The 23,844-nt window shown below is 32.6% G+C and overlaps 3 protein-coding genes and 1 non-coding gene across 5 annotated transcripts; 3 read left to right on the forward strand and 1 right to left on the reverse strand.

Annotated features, from left to right (window-relative positions):
* Positions 1-1,495: 1,495 nt before the first annotated feature.
* On the reverse strand, positions 1,496-1,885 carry LOC126728464 (homoserine kinase-like). Its single transcript, XM_050434278.1, has one exon. It carries the CDS (start codon positions 1,883-1,885, stop codon positions 1,496-1,498), a length of 390 nt encoding a protein of 129 aa, XP_050290235.1.
* Positions 1,886-3,805: 1,920 nt separating this feature from the next.
* Positions 3,806-6,156, forward strand: LOC126726504 (60S ribosomal protein L18a-like). Its single transcript, XM_050431773.1, has 4 exons — positions 3,806-3,967; positions 4,283-4,398; positions 4,501-4,564; positions 5,598-6,156. Exons 1-4 carry the CDS (start codon positions 3,953-3,955, stop codon positions 5,937-5,939), a joined length of 537 nt encoding a protein of 178 aa, XP_050287730.1. The 5' UTR covers positions 3,806-3,952; the 3' UTR covers positions 5,940-6,156.
* A 9,969-nt stretch (positions 6,157-16,125) lies between these two features.
* Positions 16,126-16,197, forward strand: TRNAK-UUU (transfer RNA lysine (anticodon UUU)). Its single transcript has one exon. It is a non-coding gene; the product is annotated as a tRNA-Lys (tRNA).
* A 3,195-nt stretch (positions 16,198-19,392) lies between these two features.
* LOC126726510 (cytochrome b561 domain-containing protein At4g18260) lies at positions 19,393-22,285 on the forward strand. Of its 2 annotated transcripts, none has more exons than XM_050431779.1 (4): positions 19,393-19,914; positions 20,111-20,275; positions 20,969-21,117; positions 21,669-22,285. In XM_050431779.1, the coding sequence occupies exons 1-4, from the start codon at positions 19,774-19,776 to the stop codon at positions 22,009-22,011; spliced, it is 798 nt and encodes a 265-aa protein (XP_050287736.1). In that variant the 5' UTR covers positions 19,393-19,773; the 3' UTR covers positions 22,012-22,285. The 2 variants fall into 2 exon arrangements, with proteins under 2 accessions (XP_050287736.1, XP_050287737.1); XM_050431780.1 differs by having other exon boundaries at positions 19,767-19,914; positions 20,098-20,275.
* The last annotated feature ends 1,559 nt before the right edge of the window (positions 22,286-23,844 follow it).

A 23,844-nucleotide genomic window follows, 5' to 3' on the forward strand; every position in this document is an offset into this window, starting at 1 on the left:
CCATAGCTGCCGTTATACAAATTTCTCAAAAGTTAAGTGTTGTTTAACAGTTTGTTTAATTTTCTCCTACAGGCTTGCTTTAGGAGCTTGGGCTATAAACAAATGCAAAGCACCTTATGAAACCACTGTTGGCAGCTCATTAAAAATGGATTCATTTTTCTTTTTATTTGAGAAAGGTTGCCCACCATTTTGTAAAACTCTACGCGTTATCAGGTTTGGTTTGAATTTGAAATGATGGTAGATTTGTTGGTAGGTCTACATGATGATTCTATAAAATCTGGAAAGTAAAAAAGAGTAGTAGCAAATCACTCGTTTGCAAAGGGATCTGTGGCACTAGGTAGTGCAGGTTTGATCCTATTGGACTAACTCAAATTTTTTGAGCTGGTTTCTAGACTAGCTTTCTTAAACGGGATTGTTTCTTTTAAATGAGAGAGAGAGAGAGAGAGAGAGAGAGAGAGAGAGAGAGAGAGAGAGAACTTTTAGGGATTTTAGAACTATTTAGTGAGAAAAATCAGATTTGTGTGCAGATTTTAATTTGGGGTTTTTTTTTAAAAAAAAAAAATTAATCTGACTTGTTCGGTTGGTAGTTGACTTGGCATTAAAAATGATTTTTTACCATTCCGTTTGACACATCAGTTTTTTTCATCAAAGGGATAACGACAGGGATTAAATTAACACAACATTAAAAATGTTAGGGACTAAAGTGACACAATTAAAAGGTTAAGGACCAAATTAACATTTGGTGTAAAGGATAGAGACTAACTTTATAATTTACCCATGAATTTTTTAGGCGAAACTATAACATTGGTCCCTCAAGTTTATCCTATGTGCGTAATTGGTCCCTCAAGTTTGAAGTGAGCACAATTGGTCTCTCAAGTTTTAAAACTGAGTTGTATTAGTCATTTTATTAACTGCTGTTAGTAGTATTGCTTATGTGGTTAACGGAACAATGATTTGTCATTTATTTTAATGATGTGGCATTTATTTTATTAAAAAATTATTAAAAAAAAAATTACACGTTGCCAACAACTTTGCCCGTGGCCATTATTCTATTAAGCATTTCACACTTGTCAATGTTTTTCATTTTTCTTTTTTTGGGCCATTTTAATTACAGCATCTAAAACAAAACAATTTCCTCCGTACCAAATCTCTGATCCGTCGTTTATCCACAAAAAGAGAAGTTTCTGAATCTGCCACTCTAATCCCACCGCCACCATCCTTCACATGAACCCCATTCGGCTGGAAATTTGCAAGCGAATGCAAAATGAACATCCTAACTCAACTTCGCATTCTTACCAGGTTGACCCGCCTTAGTTGGCAAGTAGATTGTTGATCAGTGCTTGGACCATATCAGAAAGCTTGCCGACAACTACACTGGCCTCCAAGGATTTCTGGTTTTTAATACCGATGGTGGAGGCACTGGTTCTGGGCTTGGCTAAAGGCAAGCCTTTTTCTAGAGAGAGAGGAAGTCCCACCAGTCAGATTTCGAGCATTTTCATAACCTTGATCGTGCCATCGTGGCGATTCCGACGGAATTGGACAGAGGATCGCGGCTAATTTTTCCGGCGGCGTTGCCAGATATTTTTGTGATGGAGATCTTGCCGGGGTGGACGGATAAGTCGATGGAGAGGGAGATGAAGTCTCCGAGACCGTCAACGGCGTAGCTGAGGAAGTCGAAGCCGTGGCCAAGGTTAGCCACGGTGGCAAGAACGAAGGTTTTGACGGAGGCGAATATGGGTTCGGGTTCAAGTTCGGGTATGTGGGTGGGTCTGGAATTCGGAATAGACAGGTTGTAGCTGCAGGTGTAGCGTAATGAGTTAAGTTTGAGAGTGGGTGAGATACGATTCAATGTAGGAGGAGGAGGAGTTTGATACCAAAGAGCCATTGCTTTGTTTTGCAAGCTTTTTGCTTTGCTTTAGCTTTTTCTTTGATCCAACTTCGCATTTTGGAATTTTTTAATAAAAGAAATGCCACATCAGTAAAATAAATAACAAATCATTGTTCCATTAGCCACGTAAGCAACACTACTAACGGCAGTTAATAAAATGACTAATACAACTCAGTTTTAAAACTTGCGGGATCAATTGTGCTCATTTCAAACTTGAGGGACCAATTGCGCACATAAGGTAAACTTGAGGGACCAACGTTATAGTTTTGCCAATTTTTTTTTTAGGTTGTTTGACACGTCAAACTTTTTGATCCATGAGATAACGGCAGGGACTAAGTTGACACGATACTAAAATGTTATGGATCAAATTGACACAATTGAAAGGTTAGAGATCAAATTGAAATATAGTGTAAAGGATAGGGATCATTTATGTAGTTTATCCTAAGTATTATGGTGCATGTTTGAATTGGACAATGTAATGAATGGTTGAAAATTGCAAAAATTGGTTTGGAAACTCAAATATTGAACCAAGGGATCAGCTTTTTAAATATTTTGAAATTTAAAATTAAAAGAGTTTTTATTATTAATATTTTAAAGGTTTTTATTGTATTGTTGATATTTTTTATGGATTTAAATTTTTTTTTTTTTTAAAGATTAAACTTTCACTTCATTTTTTTTTTTTTTGTTTTTGAGAAAAACTTTCACTTCATTTTTAATGTACCCAAACTATTAAGAGCCTGTTTGGTTTAAGTGTTTCCGTAACTCAATTCTCAGTTTCCATAACTCATAACTCAAAAATGGTGGGACCCATAGCAAAAAGGTTATTTGGCCAAACGATAACTCTGTTTCCATAACTTTGTTTCCATCACTCAATTCTCTGATTTTTGAGTTATGAGTTATGGAAACTGAAAACAACAAAAGGCTGTTTTCAGTTTTCATAACTCATAACTCAATAGCATTTTCGTAAATAAACACACATGAGGGACCCACAGCCGCAACTTTTGACCACCTTTTTTTTTTTTTTTTTTTTTTACTGGTTCGTCTGTTCTGTTCTATTCTTTTTTTTTTTTCTTTAGTCCTAGACTCACCAAACTTAGTGGAAAAAAAAAAAAGCTGCACTGTGACAGGCGTGGGCCCTCCAAATAGTGTGAAAAATAGTGAGTGATGGAAACTGAGTGATGAAGGCAAACGGATGTGAAAAATTGAGTGATGAGTGATGGAAATTGAGTGACAGAAATTGAGTGACGAAAAAGGTTTACCCAAATAGGCTCTAATTTGCTCAATTGACACACAAGTTAAAGAGATTTGTATTAATATACCCCTTACCGTCTAAATCGAGCATTAAATAAGATTAAAATTGTGGTTTTTCATTGCAACCAATGAGGATATTTAATCCAAGCTCAAAAAAAAAAGAGGATATTTAATCATTACACCAATTTTTTTGTCTCATTTAACATCCAATTTAAAATGTAAGAAGTGCGTTGATACAATTCTTTCAAATTAAGGTATCAATTGGACAAATTGATAATTTGGAGATGCATTATAAATGTAGTGAAAGTTTACAATAAAACAAAATGTAATTTCCCCTTATAAGAAGATAGAAAACTAGCATATTGAGGATTCTAGAAAAAGAGTTTTCTTTGAATATTCTTCGGAAAAATATATATTTATTCTGAACTTTTATTGTAATTCTCATTTTTCTAAATTGCTAGTCGATTTCAAGAGAAGAGATGAGAAAATCAGAAAAGTTTGTGTAATTCAGAACTTTTTATATTTTTTCAATTTTTATTTTTCTGGGCTAATCAACCGGGCCTGGTCCTCAAACCAGCCCAAAGAAAAAAGGCCTCATACATATGAAAGTCAGCACACGTGTACACATTCTAATGGCTGTCACTAAATTTTCCTTATGTGGCAGTGACTCTAAACTCTCTAAGAATTAGGGTTTTCGTCTCCCAGTCCCATCTCATATATAACCAAAAGAAAACCCTACTTCACCGCTTCTTCTTCATACACAACGAGAGGGAGAGAGAGAGAGGCTTCTGAGATCTCAGCTTGTTATCGGAAATGGTTACTTTCAGAGTAAGCCTACGCATCTCAGCTCTCTAATCCATGGCCAATCCTCTATTGTTGTGTTTATATAACTCTTTCTATCTCTCGCTCTTCAAATATTGCTTGTTGTTTCCATTCTAATTTATTCTCTGTTTGTTTCCTGAGAAATATCTTGGAAGAAAACTGAGAACCCCTTTTCTTTAAACTTTTGATCTTATTATTATTAACAAGGATCTTGAATTTTCATTTTCTCTGGAACAAATAAAAAATTGGGGATAGAGTTTGGGATTTTTAAGGTTTCGAGGCTGTTAATAATGGTGTTTTTGTCTGACTTTGGTGTTACAGTTCCACCAGTACCAAGTTGTTGGGCGTGCTTTGCCCACTGAATCCGATGAGCACCCTAAGATTTACCGCATGAAGCTCTGGGCCACGAACGAGGTTCGCGCCAAGTCGAAGTTCTGGTGAGTGATTCAGTGGAGATCTATTGGAGTTTTTGGATTTGATATCTGGGTTTGTGTTTCTTTTTTGGGATTAAAATTTGGTTAAATGTTTGTTTGGATTAGGTATTTTCTGAGGAAGTTGAAGAAGGTCAAGAAGAGCAATGGGCAAATGCTTGCTATTAATGAGGTATATTGTCTTATTTCACTTTTTTAATTTGTCAAATGTATATTTTATATATATATTTTTTCTAAAATGGTTTCTTTAATGATATTGTGGTTAATTGTAGTTTGAGTTCTCTTTGTTTTGAACTTATTAAGGAAATGTTTTTTGCGTGTGGTTGTTTCTTGTGAGGTTGTTGAGCATATTGAAATTTTGATTCAGTTCTTATTCATGCTGAAAATGCACTGTGGAATTGTTTGAGGTCTGAGGTTTACTGTGTCAACAAGTTTTGTTTTTAATTTATATTATGAAACTGTAATCGGGATCAAGGCCCATCTTCTATTCAGCAACTAAATTGTTAACAGTTCTATGAGCAGTTTGTTTACCAATAAATTAAAGTTGTGTGGACATTAAGGGTTATTTAATTTGAATGGAAAGCAACTTCAGTTCCAGATACATTGTTATTAATTCAATGATGTATTTTCATGATATCTATTATCTTGTCAATTTGTTGGTGTAAAACCCCTTTCAAATGATGTTAAGCAAACTCTGTAGGTTTTCATTGTCCAGTGTTTCCCCAAAATTTCTCTCATCATTTTAACTGACAAATATTTTGGGATTTGTTGCTGGTGGTGTATTAGTCACCATGTCTGTTCTCTTGCTTGAGTCTTATATGTTTGCTAGATAGGTTGGAGAGAGGTAACTGATTGCTGTATGTTAATTGTAGTCCTCCCTGTCTTTGTCACCAGCTTGTAATTACTGCAACCATTAATTTAGAGTTGGACGATACTTAGGGTAAAAATAGATTTGTTGAATCAGGAGTAGGTAATTTGAATACCTGCAATAGCATGCTGCACATGCCTAAAATTGGTGTAACATTAACAAATTTTTATTTGGACTTTAGCATTGGCAATGTTCTATGTTTATTGAGGTCGTAACTTAGCCTATTTAATTGCTCTCCTTTTAGCATTGCTGGTTGTACGTCTGTGGAGAAAAAGTATGGGTGATTTTAGTTGACAAATTATGCAGTTAATGAGTATATATCATTGGGATTATGCAGATCTTTGAGAAGAACCCAACCAAGATCAAGAACTATGGTATCTGGTTGCGATATCAGAGTCGAACTGGTTACCACAATATGTACAAGGAATACCGTGACACCACTCTAAATGGGGCTGTGGAGCAGATGTACATTGAGATGGCTTCTCGCCACAGGGTCAGGTTTCCTTGCATCCAAATTATCAAGACTGCCACCATCCCAGCGAAGCTTTGCAAGAGGGAGAGCTCAAAGCAATTCCACAATTCCAAAATTAAGTTCCCCTTGGTGTACAAGAAGATCAGGCCACCATCTAGGAAGCTGAAGACCACTTACAAGGCATCAAGGCCCAACTTGTTTATGTAACTTGGTCAGTTGAGGAATGATCTCAGGATTGTTAGACCGGGGTCTATTTTTGAATCATTTTGTCAGAGACCTAATCAGTGAATGTTTCTTTTGGGTATTGTTTTATTTAAGAATATTAGCAAACCAAAGAGTTGAGTTTATCTTTGTGGTTTCCAAAATCCCTGTTTTGTTTTCGTTATAATTTTGCTATGACATATGATAGTAATTTTTTCTTTCAGGAGAGTTGAAATCCCTCATTCTTATGGTTGTGGTTCATTATATTCTCGTTTTCCACTTCTATGTTTTTAATGGTTATATTACGAATGAAAGATTTGATTAGTGGTGGGAAAAGAGCTACATGTTAAACTGCAACGATGGTACACAAATGTGCGTGATGGGTTTGACCAGCTCGGGTCTCTGTTTCTGTGTTGATGTTTGATTGTTTTTTGACTCATCGAGTGTTCTTGGTTTTTTTAAAAATAAAAAATGTTCTCAAAATATACGTAGAACGTATTTATTTGAAAAACACCAAAGTGATGTTTTCTGGTTCCCTCAAAATGATGTTACTATTCCGTAAACCAAATTGCCAGTTAGCCATAGCCGGCAAAATGATGTTACCATGGCAAACTGGCTTATTTGTTCTTTCTTGCTTCTTTAACCGATTTTAATGCAATCCAAACCACTTCGTTTTTCTCCATTTCTTCTTCAATTCCTTGGCGGTCTCGCACTCAAGGTCGATGGGTGATAGGATTCTCAAACTTGGTTGATTGCGGTGATTGACTCATGGTTTTTTTAATTGAAGGGGTTATGGTTGGTGGTGTAGAATTGTGGTTTTGTGATCGATTGGAGATTGGGTAGTGGCAGTGTGATTAGCTTGGGTAATAGGATTTGTTGGTGGCCCTTTTGTCTTGTTGAGGTGGCTAGGGTGAAAGAGGTTGAGTTGGAGCCGAGGAGATGAGCGTTGTGGCCTTGTGGGTCAGTTCGACTAGGCCACAATTGATAAGAGTCGTTGGGCTGAATGTTTTGATTAATGGTGTTGAGACCTTGTCCAAAAATACAATCTGCCAGTTTTATTTTCCACGGCTGTAATTTTATGTTGATGAATTTTTAACATGGATCTTGTTTTGGTATTGATTTGAGAAAATTTTTGGATTACAACTTTTGTCACAACTTGCTCACGTGGCAAGTTGTGAGTGTTGAAGTAAAAGTTATGGGTCCATAACTCCACTACTTATGACTTGTCACGTGAGCAAGTTGTGGCAAAAATTATGGCCTTAGCATTACTCATTAATTTGTACTTGAAATTTCAGATTGGTTTGTGTTGCTCATCAATTGTTTATGGAAACCTGTAAGTGGATTTTTTTAGGAAAAAAATAGGTAAAAAAATCCATAGTTTTATATTTAGAACACATATTAAATTTTATGCTTTGGGATACTCTAAACCCCACACTTTCACACAAGTAAGATACTTTAAACTCCATATTGTAATTTTTTGGGTATATTTTTAAAAGCATGGGATTTAAAGTGTCCCATCGAAAAGTGTAGGATTTAATGTGCTCTAGGAATAAAACTAAAGTTTATTATTATTATTATTAAATGTATTTTTCTAAAAAAAGAAATAAGCACATCTCGTGGGTTTCCATTTACCCTAACGATAAAGAATTAAAGAACAATCATCATAAAATAGACGTCATATGTTGAAATTCTATCTTATTTATTATAATAATAAAAGTTAAACCTCATACAAACCAAAACACTATACACTTTTTTTTTTTTGGGGACAAAATCGTACATCTATTTGTTTTTTTTTTTTTTTTTCCCATGTACATTCCCAATCACCAAACATCTACATTTGGTTGAAAGAAAAACTCAATCTCAAATTTAAAAATACACTAATATTTTGAGTAACCAAATAAAAACAATACTTAAATCTAATTTCAAGACACACAAAAAGCAAGATATTCACAAACGTCCATCTAAAATAGTATAAGCCCTATAATTTGTCTAACCAACCCCAAAAAACTCCCATAATATACACGATTATTGTTCGTATGCAAATTAGTTCTTTAATATTTTCTTTACTCATAGAAAGAGAAATTTGATTTGAGAGAGTAATAAAAAATTAATAAAGAAATTATATTATATTGAAATGTAGTGTAAAATAGATAATTTGATGTATATGTTTTTGAAAAATGGTTAGTAAAATAGAAAAAAGTATATTTTTATGTTAAGATAGACATGAATTTTTGCACAAGTTGATGCGAAAGTTTTAAGCTCATCTTACTTAACCAACACACCGTACATCTATTAGTCTTTATTTCCCAATTTTAAAAATAACAAAAAAAAAAAAAAAAAAAACTCTCTCAAACTCTAAAGTTTACAAACACACCATTTTTTTAAGAAAATAAACAAAAAATGAGAAAACTCAAAACTTTGCATCCAAATTCACATATACAATACACTTTCTCCTGGTAGTGCTTAGGCCAGTGTTGGTGAGCCTCCTTATGCGGTATAGGCTCTCCAATAAAATTAGCATCACTCTCATTAGACTTTTCTACCACCTATGGTTCCTCGGGGAACTGCTGCTCTCTTTCATGTTGCCACTTGCGTTTGTGCCTCTTTCTTAGTTACTGACTTGCACTTCATCATTACAACTGCGATCAAATCAAGAGAGGTGCAACATAAAAGAGACCATGAGACAGATAAAGAGTGAGAGAAAAAGAGAAATAGTAGGGCTAAGCATGAGTTAAGTGGGTATGAGTTTGCCCTCAATTTGCAACTCGATTTGTACGCATCGTGTTGTAGAGAGGATAATGGTAACCTTTTTCATGGAGTAAAAATAAATGAATAGTTATGGGCAGTAGACTCTCTAAAATAGGGTAGGGAACAAAATAGAGAAGGAAACTCAAAAAACATCCCACATTAGCTTACCTATCTCCTCCCTATTTTGGATTTTTGCTACAATTTTTCTCTCTCTTTCACTCCCTTTGTGAATCGTGAACACTCCCTCACTACAAAACGCGGGGGCCTTGGGCCGCGTTTTTTAAGCTGTGGCTATAAAAAACGTGGCCCAAGATAGACTGAAGCCGCATTTTATAAAAACGGGGCTTAAAAAAACCTTAAATTCGCATTTTATACGCGGGGCCATAGAATGGTCCTGAGGCTGCGTTTTTTTGAGCTAAAAACGCGGCCTAAGGACCTCCGTATTTAATTTTTTGGCAAACTCTTTTTTTTTCCTTAACTGTGGCCGCATTTTTAAAATGCGGCTCTAGTATACCTGAAGACGTGTGTTATACACGCGGCTTTAAACGGGGCTATAGGACCTGGGCTTGGGCCGTGGTTAAAAGGTGCGGCCATAGGACCGTTAGTCCTATAGTCACGGGTTTTAGGCCACATTAGAAACTGCGGCCTAAAAAAACACGGCTATAGGCTATAGCCACGTTTTTTTGACATATAGCCGCGTTTTAAAAACGTGGCCAGAGGACCTTTTTTTTGTAGTGCCTCTACACTATGCTTTGCTTTCATCACCTTTTATTGAGTGATTTTCATCTATATCACTACATTTGCAAGTTCATTCATCTATTTGTGACCACTAAATGACTCCATTAAGTTGCTCAAAAAAAAGAAAATGACTCCATTAAGTAGTAGATAAAAACAAAAACTCCACATAGAACTAAGCTCAATACACAAGGAAAAAAGAAGAAGGAAGAAAGTACGTAAAAACCTATTTTACCTATAATTTTATACTTGGGACAAATTAAACCATATACTTTTAAATAGTACACTTTAAGTACCCCAGATTGGAATTTTTATGATATATATATGAAAGTATAGGGTTTAAAGTGTCCCATTTAAAATTATGAGGTTTAATGTGTCCTATAAATAAAACTATAGGGTTCATTATTATTATTATTATTATTACACTGCTAAAAGCTTGTTTCCCACCAATACAATGCTTCTGAAGATTCTCAATAATGGTGCTCATTTGATATTATTTGACACAAAAGTTCAACAATTATCTCTACATATCCTCCGTATGATTCCCTAAAGATTGGAGTCAAAAGAGAAAAAATTCACTTTTTATTATTCATTTGTCACTTTTCACTTGTTATTGTTCACCTGTTATTATTCATGACATTGTTCACTCCGAATTTTGCCTATTTAAGGGGGGTTGTCCCTTAAGTTTGGAATAAGTTTTTCTTCAGAATATTCTTTCCTTAGAACTTCTTCCCTTAGAAGCCTTCTTTAAGAGAAAGTTCTTTATTTCTACTACCACTATTTCCTTACAATCTTGTATTTAGGACTAGAATAAGCTTTGTAATTGTTAACCTGTACTGTTGAGATCTTGTAATCACTACTACTACTGTAAGTGTTTTATTTTACTTTCAATAACAAGTATTTTCAGTTTTTAGTTTATTGTACTACTTATTACTATCGCCATCTTGGATGGTTCTAAATTTTATTGCTTTCATATATACTACTTGGCTGGTTCTACCGCCTTACTACTGCTTTTAAATTACTTTTTATATAACTGCAATACCGCCTTCTTGGCTAGTTCTACTTTGTTTTTATATTATTTTCAATATAATACAACTGTGCTTCTGCCTTCAGCTTGGTGTCCCTTCATTGAACATTTTAAAAAAGTACCCATTTGCAAGTAAAATAAATTTTGGTTTCTACACAAGGGTTTTTTTTTTTTTTTTTTTTGTGGGTTTTATTTATTTATTTTTATTTTTATTTTTTATATAACCTTAAATCTCTTGTTAAATAACAATGGAGTTTACCAGTTTAATTAACTAGAACTCAAGCTAAATAAGTTATTTATCGTTGATTTTATATGTTAAAAAAATAGTTTTTGAGTTACATCATACCAAATAAAACACTTTAAAAAAATTGAACAGAAAAAGAAAAAGTATTTGTTTTTATTCTTATTTTTTTTTTAAAAGAAAATGTTGCGACAAAACATATCCTTGGGTTTGCATTTGCATAGAAGAAGAGATACAGTAAAAAAGAGAAAATGTTTTTCCAAGCCCAAACCCGCCCGAACCCCACAATCTCAGCCCATTAAGCTCAAAATCCATCAGTCACATAATACCATAACCATGTCCAACTCAAACCCAACAATACTCCAATCCTGTGCCTGAACAGAGCCCAACTACAAATCCAGTCAGCCTGCGACCCACCTAACTCTAACCAAGAGAGCCCAACTAAGTATATAACCTACCTATCAACTTGAACTCAAGCCCATCTTCCACATCTTGACTCAACCAAGTCCAAAACTCAGCATCTTCGGCGCAAGCACAAACAAACTTAGCCCAAAAAAAAGAAAAACCCAATATCTCAAGTCTCAACTCTCAAGTGCGCTTTTGCATATTTTGTTGGAATTTTGAATTCTTGGCCTTCCACCTTAACGCTAGGAATTATTCATTTCTATTTAAGCTCTAAGGAATAAACTTCCCACCCATAATTCAAAATTTGGTAATTAATTTATGTTAGCATTTAAATTTTAAAAACAATAATTTTGCAAGTAACATAGCATTTAAATAGCTCAGATATTTTTTTAAAAAAGCTTAGAGAATGAGGTGTTTACAAGTTGTTATAATTTTTTTTCATTTGAAGATATTAAGAACCAAAATTTTTTAAATTTGTTTATATATTAGATAATGAGAAAGAGGAGATTTGAACTCTAACATCTCTGTTAGAATTAGAAATATCAGGATTTGTGAGTTGTGTAACAAACCTATTGATATATCTCTCAATTTCTTTTTTAGCCTTTTATAAATACCTTTAAATTTTTTCTTTATGATTAAATATTCTCTATATATTTGTTTGCCATCAACCTTTTCTTTTAATTATTTAACTTATTTGTTTATTTAGAAGTTTTTTACAAAAGTCTCATTCTTTTTTAGATATGACAAACTTTCAACAAATAAACAATCAGTAAAAAGCTGCATCCAGACGCATATCAAATATATATATATATATATATATATATTTTCCTTTTCATCTACAAATTGCAAATGAGCAAGGCACATTAATCTCCAAGACCATACCCCCTTCAAAGAAAAAAAAAAAAAAAATCATCCTCAAATATAATTGGTGTATGCAAAAAACAAATGATAATTCAATAGGCTAGCTAGTAGTGGCTAGTTCCTTCCTCCTATGAATGAGACATTTGACGTTCCAATGCATTAATTGTGGTAAACTATGTACTCACGTAGTACACAGTCACATCGATTAGCTATATAAAATTGCCGGCAATCCCCTTCAGTACACATTTGATTATTGACCCTTTTTTTTTTTTTTTTTTTTTTAACGGTTGTTACTGTGTCACTCTGGTTTGTTCAAGTGGCACTGTAGCTACAGTAATTATCTTTTTTTTTTTTTTCTTTGGTCTTTTAAATATTTATAAGAAACCGTATATATATTGTTATACTGACACAACAAATTTTATAATATTTTCATAATTATTGAGGTGTCAATTTTTTATAAGTCAAAATAAAATAATAAAATATAAAACTGTAACCAATCACAACTGAAAATAAATGTTTTGTGAAAATGCTGTAACACTTGTTGGGTGAATGTGTAAAAACTACAATAATTTTGGTTTGTTCAATATGTACTATTCATCTTTTTTTTTAATCAACGATTTGTACTATTTTTTCTATATATAAGAAGAGTGAATAGACTCATGAATAGTATTATGAACAGTATTTTTGGTTTAGTGACTTGCTTTTTTCTCCCCTTTTTTTTTTTTTAAGTTCACCAACTTGGTTTGAGTTTTTATTTTATTTATTTTTTTAAGATCTTTAAATGTTTACTTTGTATTTGTAACGTAAGTTTACATTGTATACATATAAAAAGTAACAAATATTATATACATTTAATAAGCTCATAAACAGTGTTATGAATAGTATTTTTGGTTTAGTGAGTTGCCTCTTTCCCTTTTTATTTATTTTTATTTTTTTATTTCTTCAAATTCACCAACTTGGTTTGAGCTTTTTTTTTTTTTTTCTTTTCTTTTAAATGATCTTTATATGTTTACTTTATGCTTGTAATGTAAACTTACATTGTATATACACAAAAAGTAGTAAATATTATATACATTTGCAAAAAAGAAAAAAAAATGTACAAATTGTACAAATTTTACATTGTAAATGCAATGTATATTTCTATATATAAAAAGAGTGAATGAGAAAAGTTACAGTAATTTCATTATAATAGTTTAGTTTGTTCAACTTTTACTGTTTTGCTGGTCGTGTTTTTTTTTTTTTTTTTTTTTTTTTTTTTTTTTTGGTGTGTGAATGCATAAAGTTATAGTATATTTGCTATATTATTTTTGGTTTGTCCAATTCACGTTGTTTTGCATTATAATAAAATATTAACATCACAAATTGGCACAATATTTTCACAATTGTTGAGGTGTTAATTCATCATAGGTCAAAATAAAATAATAAAATATCATACTAGAACTAGTTACAACTAAAAATAAAAATATTGTGAAAAAGAAGTGCTATATCCACAATAATTTTCACAATACTTTAATAACAAATCAAATATGGTAAATTGTTATTAGTTTTAATTTAAACTTACCAATAAAATTACTTTTTTGCCCACCAATAACAACTTGTAGTAACCTACTACTTATGATTTGTTGTGAAAATGTCATGGACATAACATTTTTTTGTGTGAAAAATATTAAGACATCTTGATGTTGTCACAATATGTTCAAAACTGCGAAACTGTCAATTCTTTACAAGTTAAAATAAAATATAACAAAATTATAAAGATATTATGAAAATGTTGCGTCATTCTGTTGTATTTTTTTTTTTGTTGATTTAATCAACTTTGTTGAGTCAAAATTCACTATTCCACATACAATTTTCTTGGGTTGACTTTTTGTATTTTTTTTTTCTTTACACACTATTTTAAGTAAAAACACATAGTTTTACACACAAAAACAAAAACAAAAACTTGGGAAAAAAACATTTTTCATCTTTTATGTTTGGGGTAGTTTACAATTCTTTCTTAAACTTTAAAATCAAGCAATTTTTCCCTTAATATTTTGGAAAAGAGCAAATATGTCATATTGTTATTCTCTCAGTTAAACCCTAATGAAACCTTATGATTCTTAAAATATTTTATTGTGTAATGTTTAAATTACTTCCGCTAAATTTTAACATCTTAAAAATTTTATTTACGTATTTTGAGTTTTAAATGACAGAAATTCTTAGAAAGTTAGAATGATGATGGTAGGTGTTTTATTTGTTATCTAAAGAGCATTGATTTTCTAGATTTAAATTTTCAAAACTTATAATTTATCTAATGAAAAATTTGATTACATGTGCCTTTTGTTATCTTTTTATTTTTTTTATTTTTATTTTATTTAAAATTTCTTAGCAAAACTTAGTTGTTCATTGTTAGAAGATGATGATACTCGTTATCATTCTTAGAAATTTTTAGAGAGTAGATATATTGAGGCCGTTTGGATTCAGCGTTTTCCGCTGAATCCAAGCTGCGTTTTCTGAATTTTTTTTTTTTTTTTTTTTTTTTTTTTTTTTTTTTTACTTTAGCCGCATATTTTGACTAAATCAACTGTGAACAGTGCATTCGTGCACTGTTCACGGACCCACAAATTTTACTTTTCAGCAACTTTTTCATTAAAAATGGGTCCCACAATACTATTCACATATTTAAAAATTATTTTGCTACAGTGTTTTCAGTTTCAGTTTTCAGTTTCAGCAAAAATAAGCTCAATCCAAACGGACCCATTGTCTCTAGCAAGTAGGTACTAAAAAACTATTATAGTTAAATAAATATTTATATATTAAATAGCTACCCTAACTTTGTGGTTGATCAAAATTCTTATACGAATAAGATTAACTTTTTATGACATAATTATCAAAATTCTTAAAATTAATGTCTCTTTTGATTAATGTAAATCTTTATATACTTTAAAAATCAAATGATTCATATATTTGTTTTGTGATACAAATAAAATCTAGAATTGACTTAATTATTACTTTTTTTTTCCACGGCAAGCACGTGCTGCCCTAATTAGTATTAGTATATATTACCTATGGGTGTCCAAGCAGACCCGAAACTCGACCAACCCGCCCAACCTGGTCAATGCCGGCTTGAAAACCGACCGACCCGACGCCAGCGATGATTGGCAGTGGGTCTCCGCCCATAAAACCCGAGACCGGCGGGTCGGTTGATGGGTTTGAGCATGAAAAATCGATTTTCAACTGATCCGACCGGGAAACACATCGAAAAATGGTAACATTTGTTCTTCGCTGATTTTATACTAAGATCTCGCTGGATCTCTTCGAGATCTGCCAAGATCTCTTCAAGATTCGGCCTAATCTCATTGAGATCCGCCAAGATCTCTTTGAGAGTCGGTCAGATCCAGCAAAAACCAGAGATTTCGGTGAAATCCGGTGACGATTTTTGGAAAACTGAAACCAATCGATACTCGATCGGCAAACCGTTGACATTCGACCACTCGAACCGTTGCCGTCGGCGGGTTGATGACGGGTCCAAGTTTAGGAGACCTGATTTGGTCAGGTCGGTTCTGGGTTGGGCACAAACCCGACCCGGACCGATCTGTGGACAGGCCTAATATTACCTATGTAGTTAGAGTAGATACATATTGATTCAGTTTTTTAAACATGAGAATGAAAATGAATCGAACAAAGATTATATGGACCACCGACCGAATCTTTGATGAGTTCTCTGTCCACTTTAAAAAAAGTTTTTTTTTGATACAACACTTTAAAAAAAAAGTTAGTTGAACATAATGCAAATGGCAATGATTACTGTTACTTTTGAATGTCTGAAATGATCCACTCGATTTGTCCTCCTAGTGCGTTATTAAAGAAGAATATGTTTTATCCTCTTTTGTTTTATCCTCTATCTTTGTTTGGACCGTCTAAATCAAGGGACAAGGGTAGCTCCCTTTTCAAAATTGGAGTTTTCAACGTTGAGGGTTGAAAATCTTTACATTTTTCATCGTTTGAGTCAAAATTTCCACTTCAAATTAAAGATATATATAGACAACTTTTTTTTTTTGGTTCCGTTTCAGACTTTCTCACTAGGTGTTGTCAGTTGTCACTTGATAATTTGCTGATAGAGGAATTATGGCGTATGGTTGAGCACGGTTCTTTTACGTAGACAATACAAACAATGTTTACTTACAATCAGTGAAGCCGTCTTAGCTCAGTGGTAGAGCGCGTGGCTTTTAACCACGTGGTCGTGGGTTCGATCCCCACAGACGGCGATATCTCTCTATGTTTTTATTTGGATTTTTTCTCCAAAATTATAATGATTCATATGAAAATTCACGTGTTTTTTGGATTTTTCTCCAAAATTATAATGATTCATATGAAAATTCACGTGTTTCATTAAACTGTTAAAATAAAACTACATGCAGATAATTATCATTTTTTTTTTTTTTTGAAAGTTCATGTAAGCTGGAAGAAATTTCATCTAAATTTATTTGGAAGGAGAATTTTATCTATCTTTTTCTTGTTTGCTCCCAGCTCCATACAGTGGAAAAAGAGAAACGCTAAACAGAGATATGATCACAGAGTCAATACCAGCCAATAATTGATGATGCATGAAAGGAATGAGAAAAAAGAAAAAGAAAATAAAAATCGACAACCTGATTTGATTAACCTAGTCTGGGTCGAGGCTCCTGGGTATGATTGATTTGAGCAAGTAAAGATGGTAAAACAAATAGTAATAGATACAGATACCGATTGATCTAGAATGAAATTCAGTATATGACGATTGGCAACGTCTAGCCACATTTGCAAACCCTGTTTCTCCTTTTCTCATCACTTTTCACACTGATAGTCGATAGATAGATAGATATAAGGATTAATTGTCAATATCAATATCATGAGTGTGAAGAAATCAATTGCAGCAGAAACGAGGCAGGCAGGCAGGCAGGCAGGCTTGCCTTGTTCAATCACCAAATTTCTAAAGCATTGAACTTGTTGGACCATCGTAATTTTTAATTTTTTTATTGCAGGGAATAGTTGCACCGACAATATATAGATGGTGCATCCACATCACATGTACCTTGAAGCAAATTAATGGGTGTGTTAATATTTTGGGTAGGACTAGGAGATCAAAACAGGAGAGCAAGATAAGATCCCCAATGTCCTACTTAATGGGTGTGGGCTCTCTAACATTACCCGTGAGTGCTCAATGATCGAATCACCCAATAATTAATTAAGACTCCTACCGTTTTAATAATTAATACTTATCCCCTTTATATATATAATATTTATATAAATCTGTATGTCTTCTTCATGCACATCATTTGGTTCTTCTACGATTTAGGTAATATAATTCACATCAAATGGCCATTCTTAATGAGTACTCCCTCTTTCTCTTTGTGCGTAAGTTTGTGAGTAATGTTGGGTGCATTTTTTCCCCCTTACAAAGCTTATAAATGGACCCCTTATTGACAACAATGTTTTTTTTTTTTTTTAATTGTTTTTATCATATATTTTTAAAATTTTTGTTATTGACACAAATATTATTATACACTGTCACAATATGCCACTCCTATAATTATGAAATTTTTGTGTCACTCATTGTAAGTATATATTGATTTTTTTTTAAAATACTAAATATTTTTATCACACACATGAGGAGGGGAGAAAGTTTTAAAGAAATTGACAGTGATGTATATCCAAAATAATCTAACTTTTAAATACACAACATAAACTTTAAACTTCTTTAACTCACACTCATTTTCCAATGTGAGTTAACCCACATTTTTTTTTAAAGAATACTAAGTATTTTTAACACATATATACTTGAAAAGTTAAAAGTGAATAATTAGCAACACATGGATCAAAAATTTTGAGAATTTAGTATTTTGTTGTTCTTATGAACATAAATTGACAAATAAAATAAATTTCATAGAATTTTATTTTACCTCAAAATAGAAAAATTAGAAGATATAGCCTCTTTACTATTTTGATATATCTTATAACATGAAATATTACGTGTTACCTTGAGAGTGATGAAGTTAAGATGCAAATATCTTGCTATCTTGAGAATATATATATACACACAAACGTGTACTGTATAAACATATTTTATCAATCGATATAACATGCATCAATCACTCTTACCATTATCTTACTAGCACTATTAAGAAAGATAAATCATAAAAGTTATAAAATAATACTCTCCTTCGTATCAAGGTAATAGTTATAGAAAGACTCCAAGTTTTTGCAAAGAATGAGAGTGAAAAAATACCAAAAATGAGTTCTTACTATTAGACACTAGACTAATGGTGCATCTCTCTACTAGATTGAGGAAGAGAACCTATTCATAGGTTTATTGGATTAAAAAACACAAAAAGAATAAATATGGATTTAATAATTATGAAAAATGTGTCTTTATTAGTTATGGGGGTGGTCTATGAAGTATGCATCCATTGGAATTTGTTCATATCATAGCCAAAACAAAAGTTTTAGGTCATAGATCTCATTATGTTAGGCCATGGTGGGTCGGTGGTTAGTCTTTTTGAAACTTGTTTTGCATTTTCACCATTTAATATTAGTTCGATATTGCCATGTGATGTGTTAGATTGTTAATGGGAATTAAAGAAGGGCAATACTTGATAACAGGGGAAACCGATGAGCCAAAAACCGCACTATCCTAACTATTACGGTTTTACCCCTGTGGAACTTTTGTCCACTTTGGGCATTATGAGGCTCGTATTAGGTCTTGAGCCCTTGACATTTAAGAAGATAAAAAACAGTTAATTACAGTAAGTGTGCTACATCAGCTAAAATTGTGTTTTCAAACTAACACTAAGATTACTTTTTTGTTCTAATAATAACAACCAGTAACAACCTGTCACTTAGAATTTGTTGTAAAATGTTGTAAAAATATTGTAGACATATTATTTATCTTTCAGTTAAATTGTAAAATCGTATTTTAAAAACATATGATTTTCAAAGTTGCAACAAATTATGTATAACAAACATTAACCTAAGAAGATAGGGGTAGGTGGTATTGGTAATATAGTTTCTATCATCATCGAAAGACATATACCTCAACCTCAATCTCAACATCTCCATATCAGCTAAGCTCACTAGTGCTCATCTGATGATGTACCTCAGTTGTTGACCGACCAACATGTTGTGTATAACTTGTGCCATAATAAAACATACCTAGACTTCAAGCTATTTCTAATTATTTTTTCACATGAAGCGCAATGCTTAAAATTATTGTAGGAATGAAGAAAATAAGGCACGTCCTACAGCAATGTCCACTAGGACCACTACGATTCCACAAACGTTGTTATCAAATTCCTCATCCATTAGAACTTTGACCCTTTTCTATTTGCATTCCCACATTCCCTTTTATGTAACCAAAAAGCTTGTCCATGTTAACCCCACATCGTTGAAAGTATTCATACCCTCTTATCTTTTTTCCTTAGGGAGTTACATTCTCTGCTCTTCCCATTCATACCAACCACCATGAATTACCTACGCTTATAAATGTCGTAGTCATAAGTCATAACTAACACAACATGGCTTTAGCTATTCTGTATATTCACTAATCATACAACATTTTTTCTTTGTGCAGTAAGAACTTGCAGTTACTAGATCAGTAACGTGGCCATCTTTTGTAGAACTCTATTTAAATCCTCTCATTGCCACCGAAATAAACTAATATTCACAAAGCATCTACCTTTCAAAAAGAAAGAACAGAAGAACTTTCGAGGGAAAGAGAGAGAGAGATAAAGAAGAAGGGCAGACATATAGAGAGCATTAGGATATTGATTTGTTCTCATATTCTGGTTTTTCTTGGATATTGAAGAATGCAAAATTTTCACAATTGTGTACCTTTCTATGTCTCTGCATACTACCTTATTCTTCTACCATTAGTTGGCTGTTCATTCCACGAAGACATGAATCATTTCAGCAGTCACAAGAGCAATATTACAGATAACTTTCACAAGGTAAACTAGTTTTTCTTCAAGTTTCCTTTCTTCGCTTCCTCTTCATCTTCTACAAAAGTGTTAAAAAAATTATATTATCCATGGCAAGCCAATTAGTCTCTCATTTTATTTATGTAGTAGTTTATTATCAGCTTTCTAGTATCTAGGAAATGTTGTGCTTAAGCTTAATTAACTGTTATTTAGTCACCTTTTGCAGCTAAGTCCTCAGATGACATCTGATATCACAATTCATGGGATTCTCCTATGGGCTTCACTGGGGTTCTTATTTCCTGTTGGGATACTTATTATCAGAATGTCTAGCAGAGAGGAACCTGGTTCTGCACGGTTCAAAGCTTTTTTCTATGTCCATGTCATTTTGCAGGTAAGCTCTTCATTCTTGTTCTGCATATTATTCCATGAATGTTCATGATCGATTTTTCTTTTTAATCAATAAAAGTAGTGTCTGTGACCCATTACATCAATGTATATCTTTTCTGTTTTTTTAATGTACATGACCACAGATGCCAATTCAGAGCTACAATATGTAATCATTGAAGCTTTGATCTTAGTTTACATCATTATCATAAGTCACTTTTACTTTAATGATGTTGTCCACAATTCTTTTAAAAGCAAATCTTTTTTGTGGCACACGGTTTTGAAACAGTTAAGTCGAACTAATTTAACTATATATTTGATTATGTAATTCTTGTCATTGATGTAATCATGTTTTATTCATATTCATGAGTTTGTGTATGCTAAACCTTAATAAGGTCCTGTATACTAAACCAATTTATTTCCTTTCTCTATTATTGAATTTGAAAAAAATCATAATTTCTATAAGAACTAAACAACCTACTACTGTCACTAAAAGGATACCTCTGTATTAATTTTCCACTATATCATAATCATTTACGAATTTTTCCATGGGTCTAGGAATTATTAAGGCACTAGTTTTTGAGGATTCAAATGAATTAAAAGGAGAAAATTTTCAATTTCTTCCACTAGTGATCATTATTCTATTTTGGTTTTTAACCTTTGCCTCCTATGTGCTAAATTCTATCTCTTCATCTAACAGATACTCTCAGTGCTTCTTGCCACAGCCGGAGCTGTCATGTCAATAAAAAAATTCGAGAATTCATTTGATAACAGCCACCAAAGACTAGGTCTAGCACTTTATGTTGTCATATGGGTGCAAGTCTTTATTGGATTTTTCAGGCCTAAAAGGTATTTCATTTTTTTTAATATAATATTTTGGTTTAATTGTGGAAATTATGATAGTTTTTGAGGTACTTGCACTTTGCACCCTAAACTATGAACACTTGTAATTACCATACCAATTGTAACAAATTTTAGAAATTATTCCTTATAACCTGATTGACTAGTAAGATTATCATGTGTAAATTATATGACCACAAAATTTTTGTCATTAACTGATTGCAAAGGAAAAACAGAGAATTTAATTTTTAACAGTCATGTGACTTGTACATAATTGTTAATTTTAATAGTCAATCAAGTTACATGGTGCAATTTGTAAATTTTTATAGTTGTTAACTACAAGTTTTCATAGTTTGGAGTGGAAAGGGAAAGTACCCTCATATTACTGATATTAATTTAGGGTCAATTTTCCATTAACCCTTTTTTCAATCACAGTAGAAACCGGTCTCTCACCAAGTTATAGTTGATTCTTAAATATTGATGCAAATTGTAACTACAAAGTCTAAATTATTGCAAGTTCTTGTTTATTTATGCATATCTAAATTTCCCTCCTTTTGCAGGGGGAAGAAAGAAAGGGGTATGTGGTATATCTTGCATTGGATACTTGGGACAATAATTTCTCTGGTGGGGATCATCAACGTTTACACAGGCTTAAATGCATACAATAGGAAAACATCAAGGAGCACAACCCTTTGGACTATACTTTTCACAGCTGAGGTCTCTTTTATTGCTTTCTTTTACCTCTTTCAAGACAAATGGGAGTATATGCAAAAGCAAGGTGTCACTTTAGGTGATTTGCCGATCGCACTTTCTAATCAAGAAATTCCTGAAAGGTTCAACCAAAAGGAGATGTTGCCTGAACCATGTAGCAAGCGCAATGCACTTATGAATTTGTTTGACTAACAAGGGGTTCTTTATAATATCTTTTTTTTTTTGCTATAATTTTTCTTTTGGGTTTCTCATTTGCGCTTTGTTTTTGATGCATGCACTTTATACACGTGGAAGGTAACTTTACAAAAGATTACACTAATGGAGTGCATGCATCAAAAAGTGGAGTACGGATTGTGAATCCAATTATGTCTAAGGATTTTTCATTTTTATGTGTAAGTACATATATATGTATATTGTAGCTATATGTTTGATATTATGGGATTAGTAAATTTGGTGGTTTTTTTTTAATTGATTATTTTATAGATATGACGGAGGAGAGATTTGAATCTTAAATGTCTCCATTGAAAATATCAAAAGATGCTAACCAGTTGAATTATAAGACTCTTGCAAAATTAGACATTTATTAATATGAAATTGTTAAGAGATTATGTAATGCTTTGTTTGAGAATATTATGAAGTTTATAAGCATATTTATGTGTAATACTGTTTTGAAGTGTGTTATGAGAGAATATTAGAATGCAGTACTTCAAATTTTTAATAGCATGATGCATCATATACGTAAAAACATGTACCACTTCTTAACCACTGATGTGCTAGTCTCCTTTATTAATTATTGACAAGGGAAATTGTTTAGGAAATTTTAGCGTTAATAAAACTCGTCATCGTTTTGAGAAAGGAACACATACATGTGTTATTGTTGTGTTAAAACTTAATTAATTTGTAAAATCAAATAAGAGGCAAGGGCTAGCTCCATGATCACAAACAGTTAGTTGATCAGAAAAAGATTTGGTTGCATACTTTCTAATTAGACACTTTGATGTTGCTTGTTTTGGTAGGTTCCGGAAAAATGTCATGGAGTTCTGATTGGACTATTTAAATAATTTGACTGGCTTACCAAAAGAAAAATTGAAAAAAAAAAAAAAAAAACCAAAGCATAGAACCACATTAATTAGGTTGGCAAATGATTCGAGCTAGGTAGAAACAATGTTACCATCGTATCAAGTGAGTTTAGAAGAAGCTACACTTTTATTTATTAGCAAAGTCAAAACTAGCCATTCCTTGTAAATACTTTTGATTAGTAGTAGAGCTGCGGAAGATGCATATATATGATAAAGCTTTCAAACACTAGTAATTATGAGAACTTCATATCATTATCATTAATCTGATATACTTGGCTCATAGCATAGAAATGTAAGAATTGGTTCTCTTTCATTAAAAAAAAGAAGAAAGAAAGAATGAATCGGTTCTCATACCTACATCTAAGGGAAAATAAGTGGGAAAAGAGCCTAACACTACAAAAAAGGGGCTATCCCAACGTTTTTAAAGTGCTGGGATAGCCCCAAAAAGCGTCGGTATAGACCAAAACGACTTTTTTTTTTAAATTTTTTTTTTTTGCACTTTGTAGTGCTACGCAACGAGTGTGGCAATAGGTCCGTCTAACCTACACTAGTGCTTTTAAAACCGTTGGTATAGGTCCTAGTGGTTTTGAGACCCTCTTCTAGTGTTTATTTATTTATTTTTAAAGTGTTGGAACATTCTTTATTAGCAGTTTCAAGAACTATAGCGGCACTTTTTTAAAATGAAAACCATTGTTGTATGTGTACCTATAATAGTAGTTTTAAAACCGCCCCTACAAGGGTATTTAGGGAAATAGAAATACAACCTATACCACTAGTTTTAAACCGCTATAATACGTATTGCCTATGCCAGCACTTTTAAAGCCACTGGTATAGATCATTTCAGATATAGAAATAAGCCCTATATTAGCATTTTGGAAACGCTGTAATAGGCCCAGCCTATACCAGCGTTTTAAAAAATGCCACTATAGGGTATTTAGAGAAATAG

This window comes from Quercus robur, chromosome 5 (genome assembly GCF_932294415.1).
Source record: "Quercus robur chromosome 5, dhQueRobu3.1, whole genome shotgun sequence".
In the NCBI taxonomy this organism is placed as follows: domain Eukaryota; kingdom Viridiplantae; phylum Streptophyta; class Magnoliopsida; order Fagales; family Fagaceae; genus Quercus; species Quercus robur.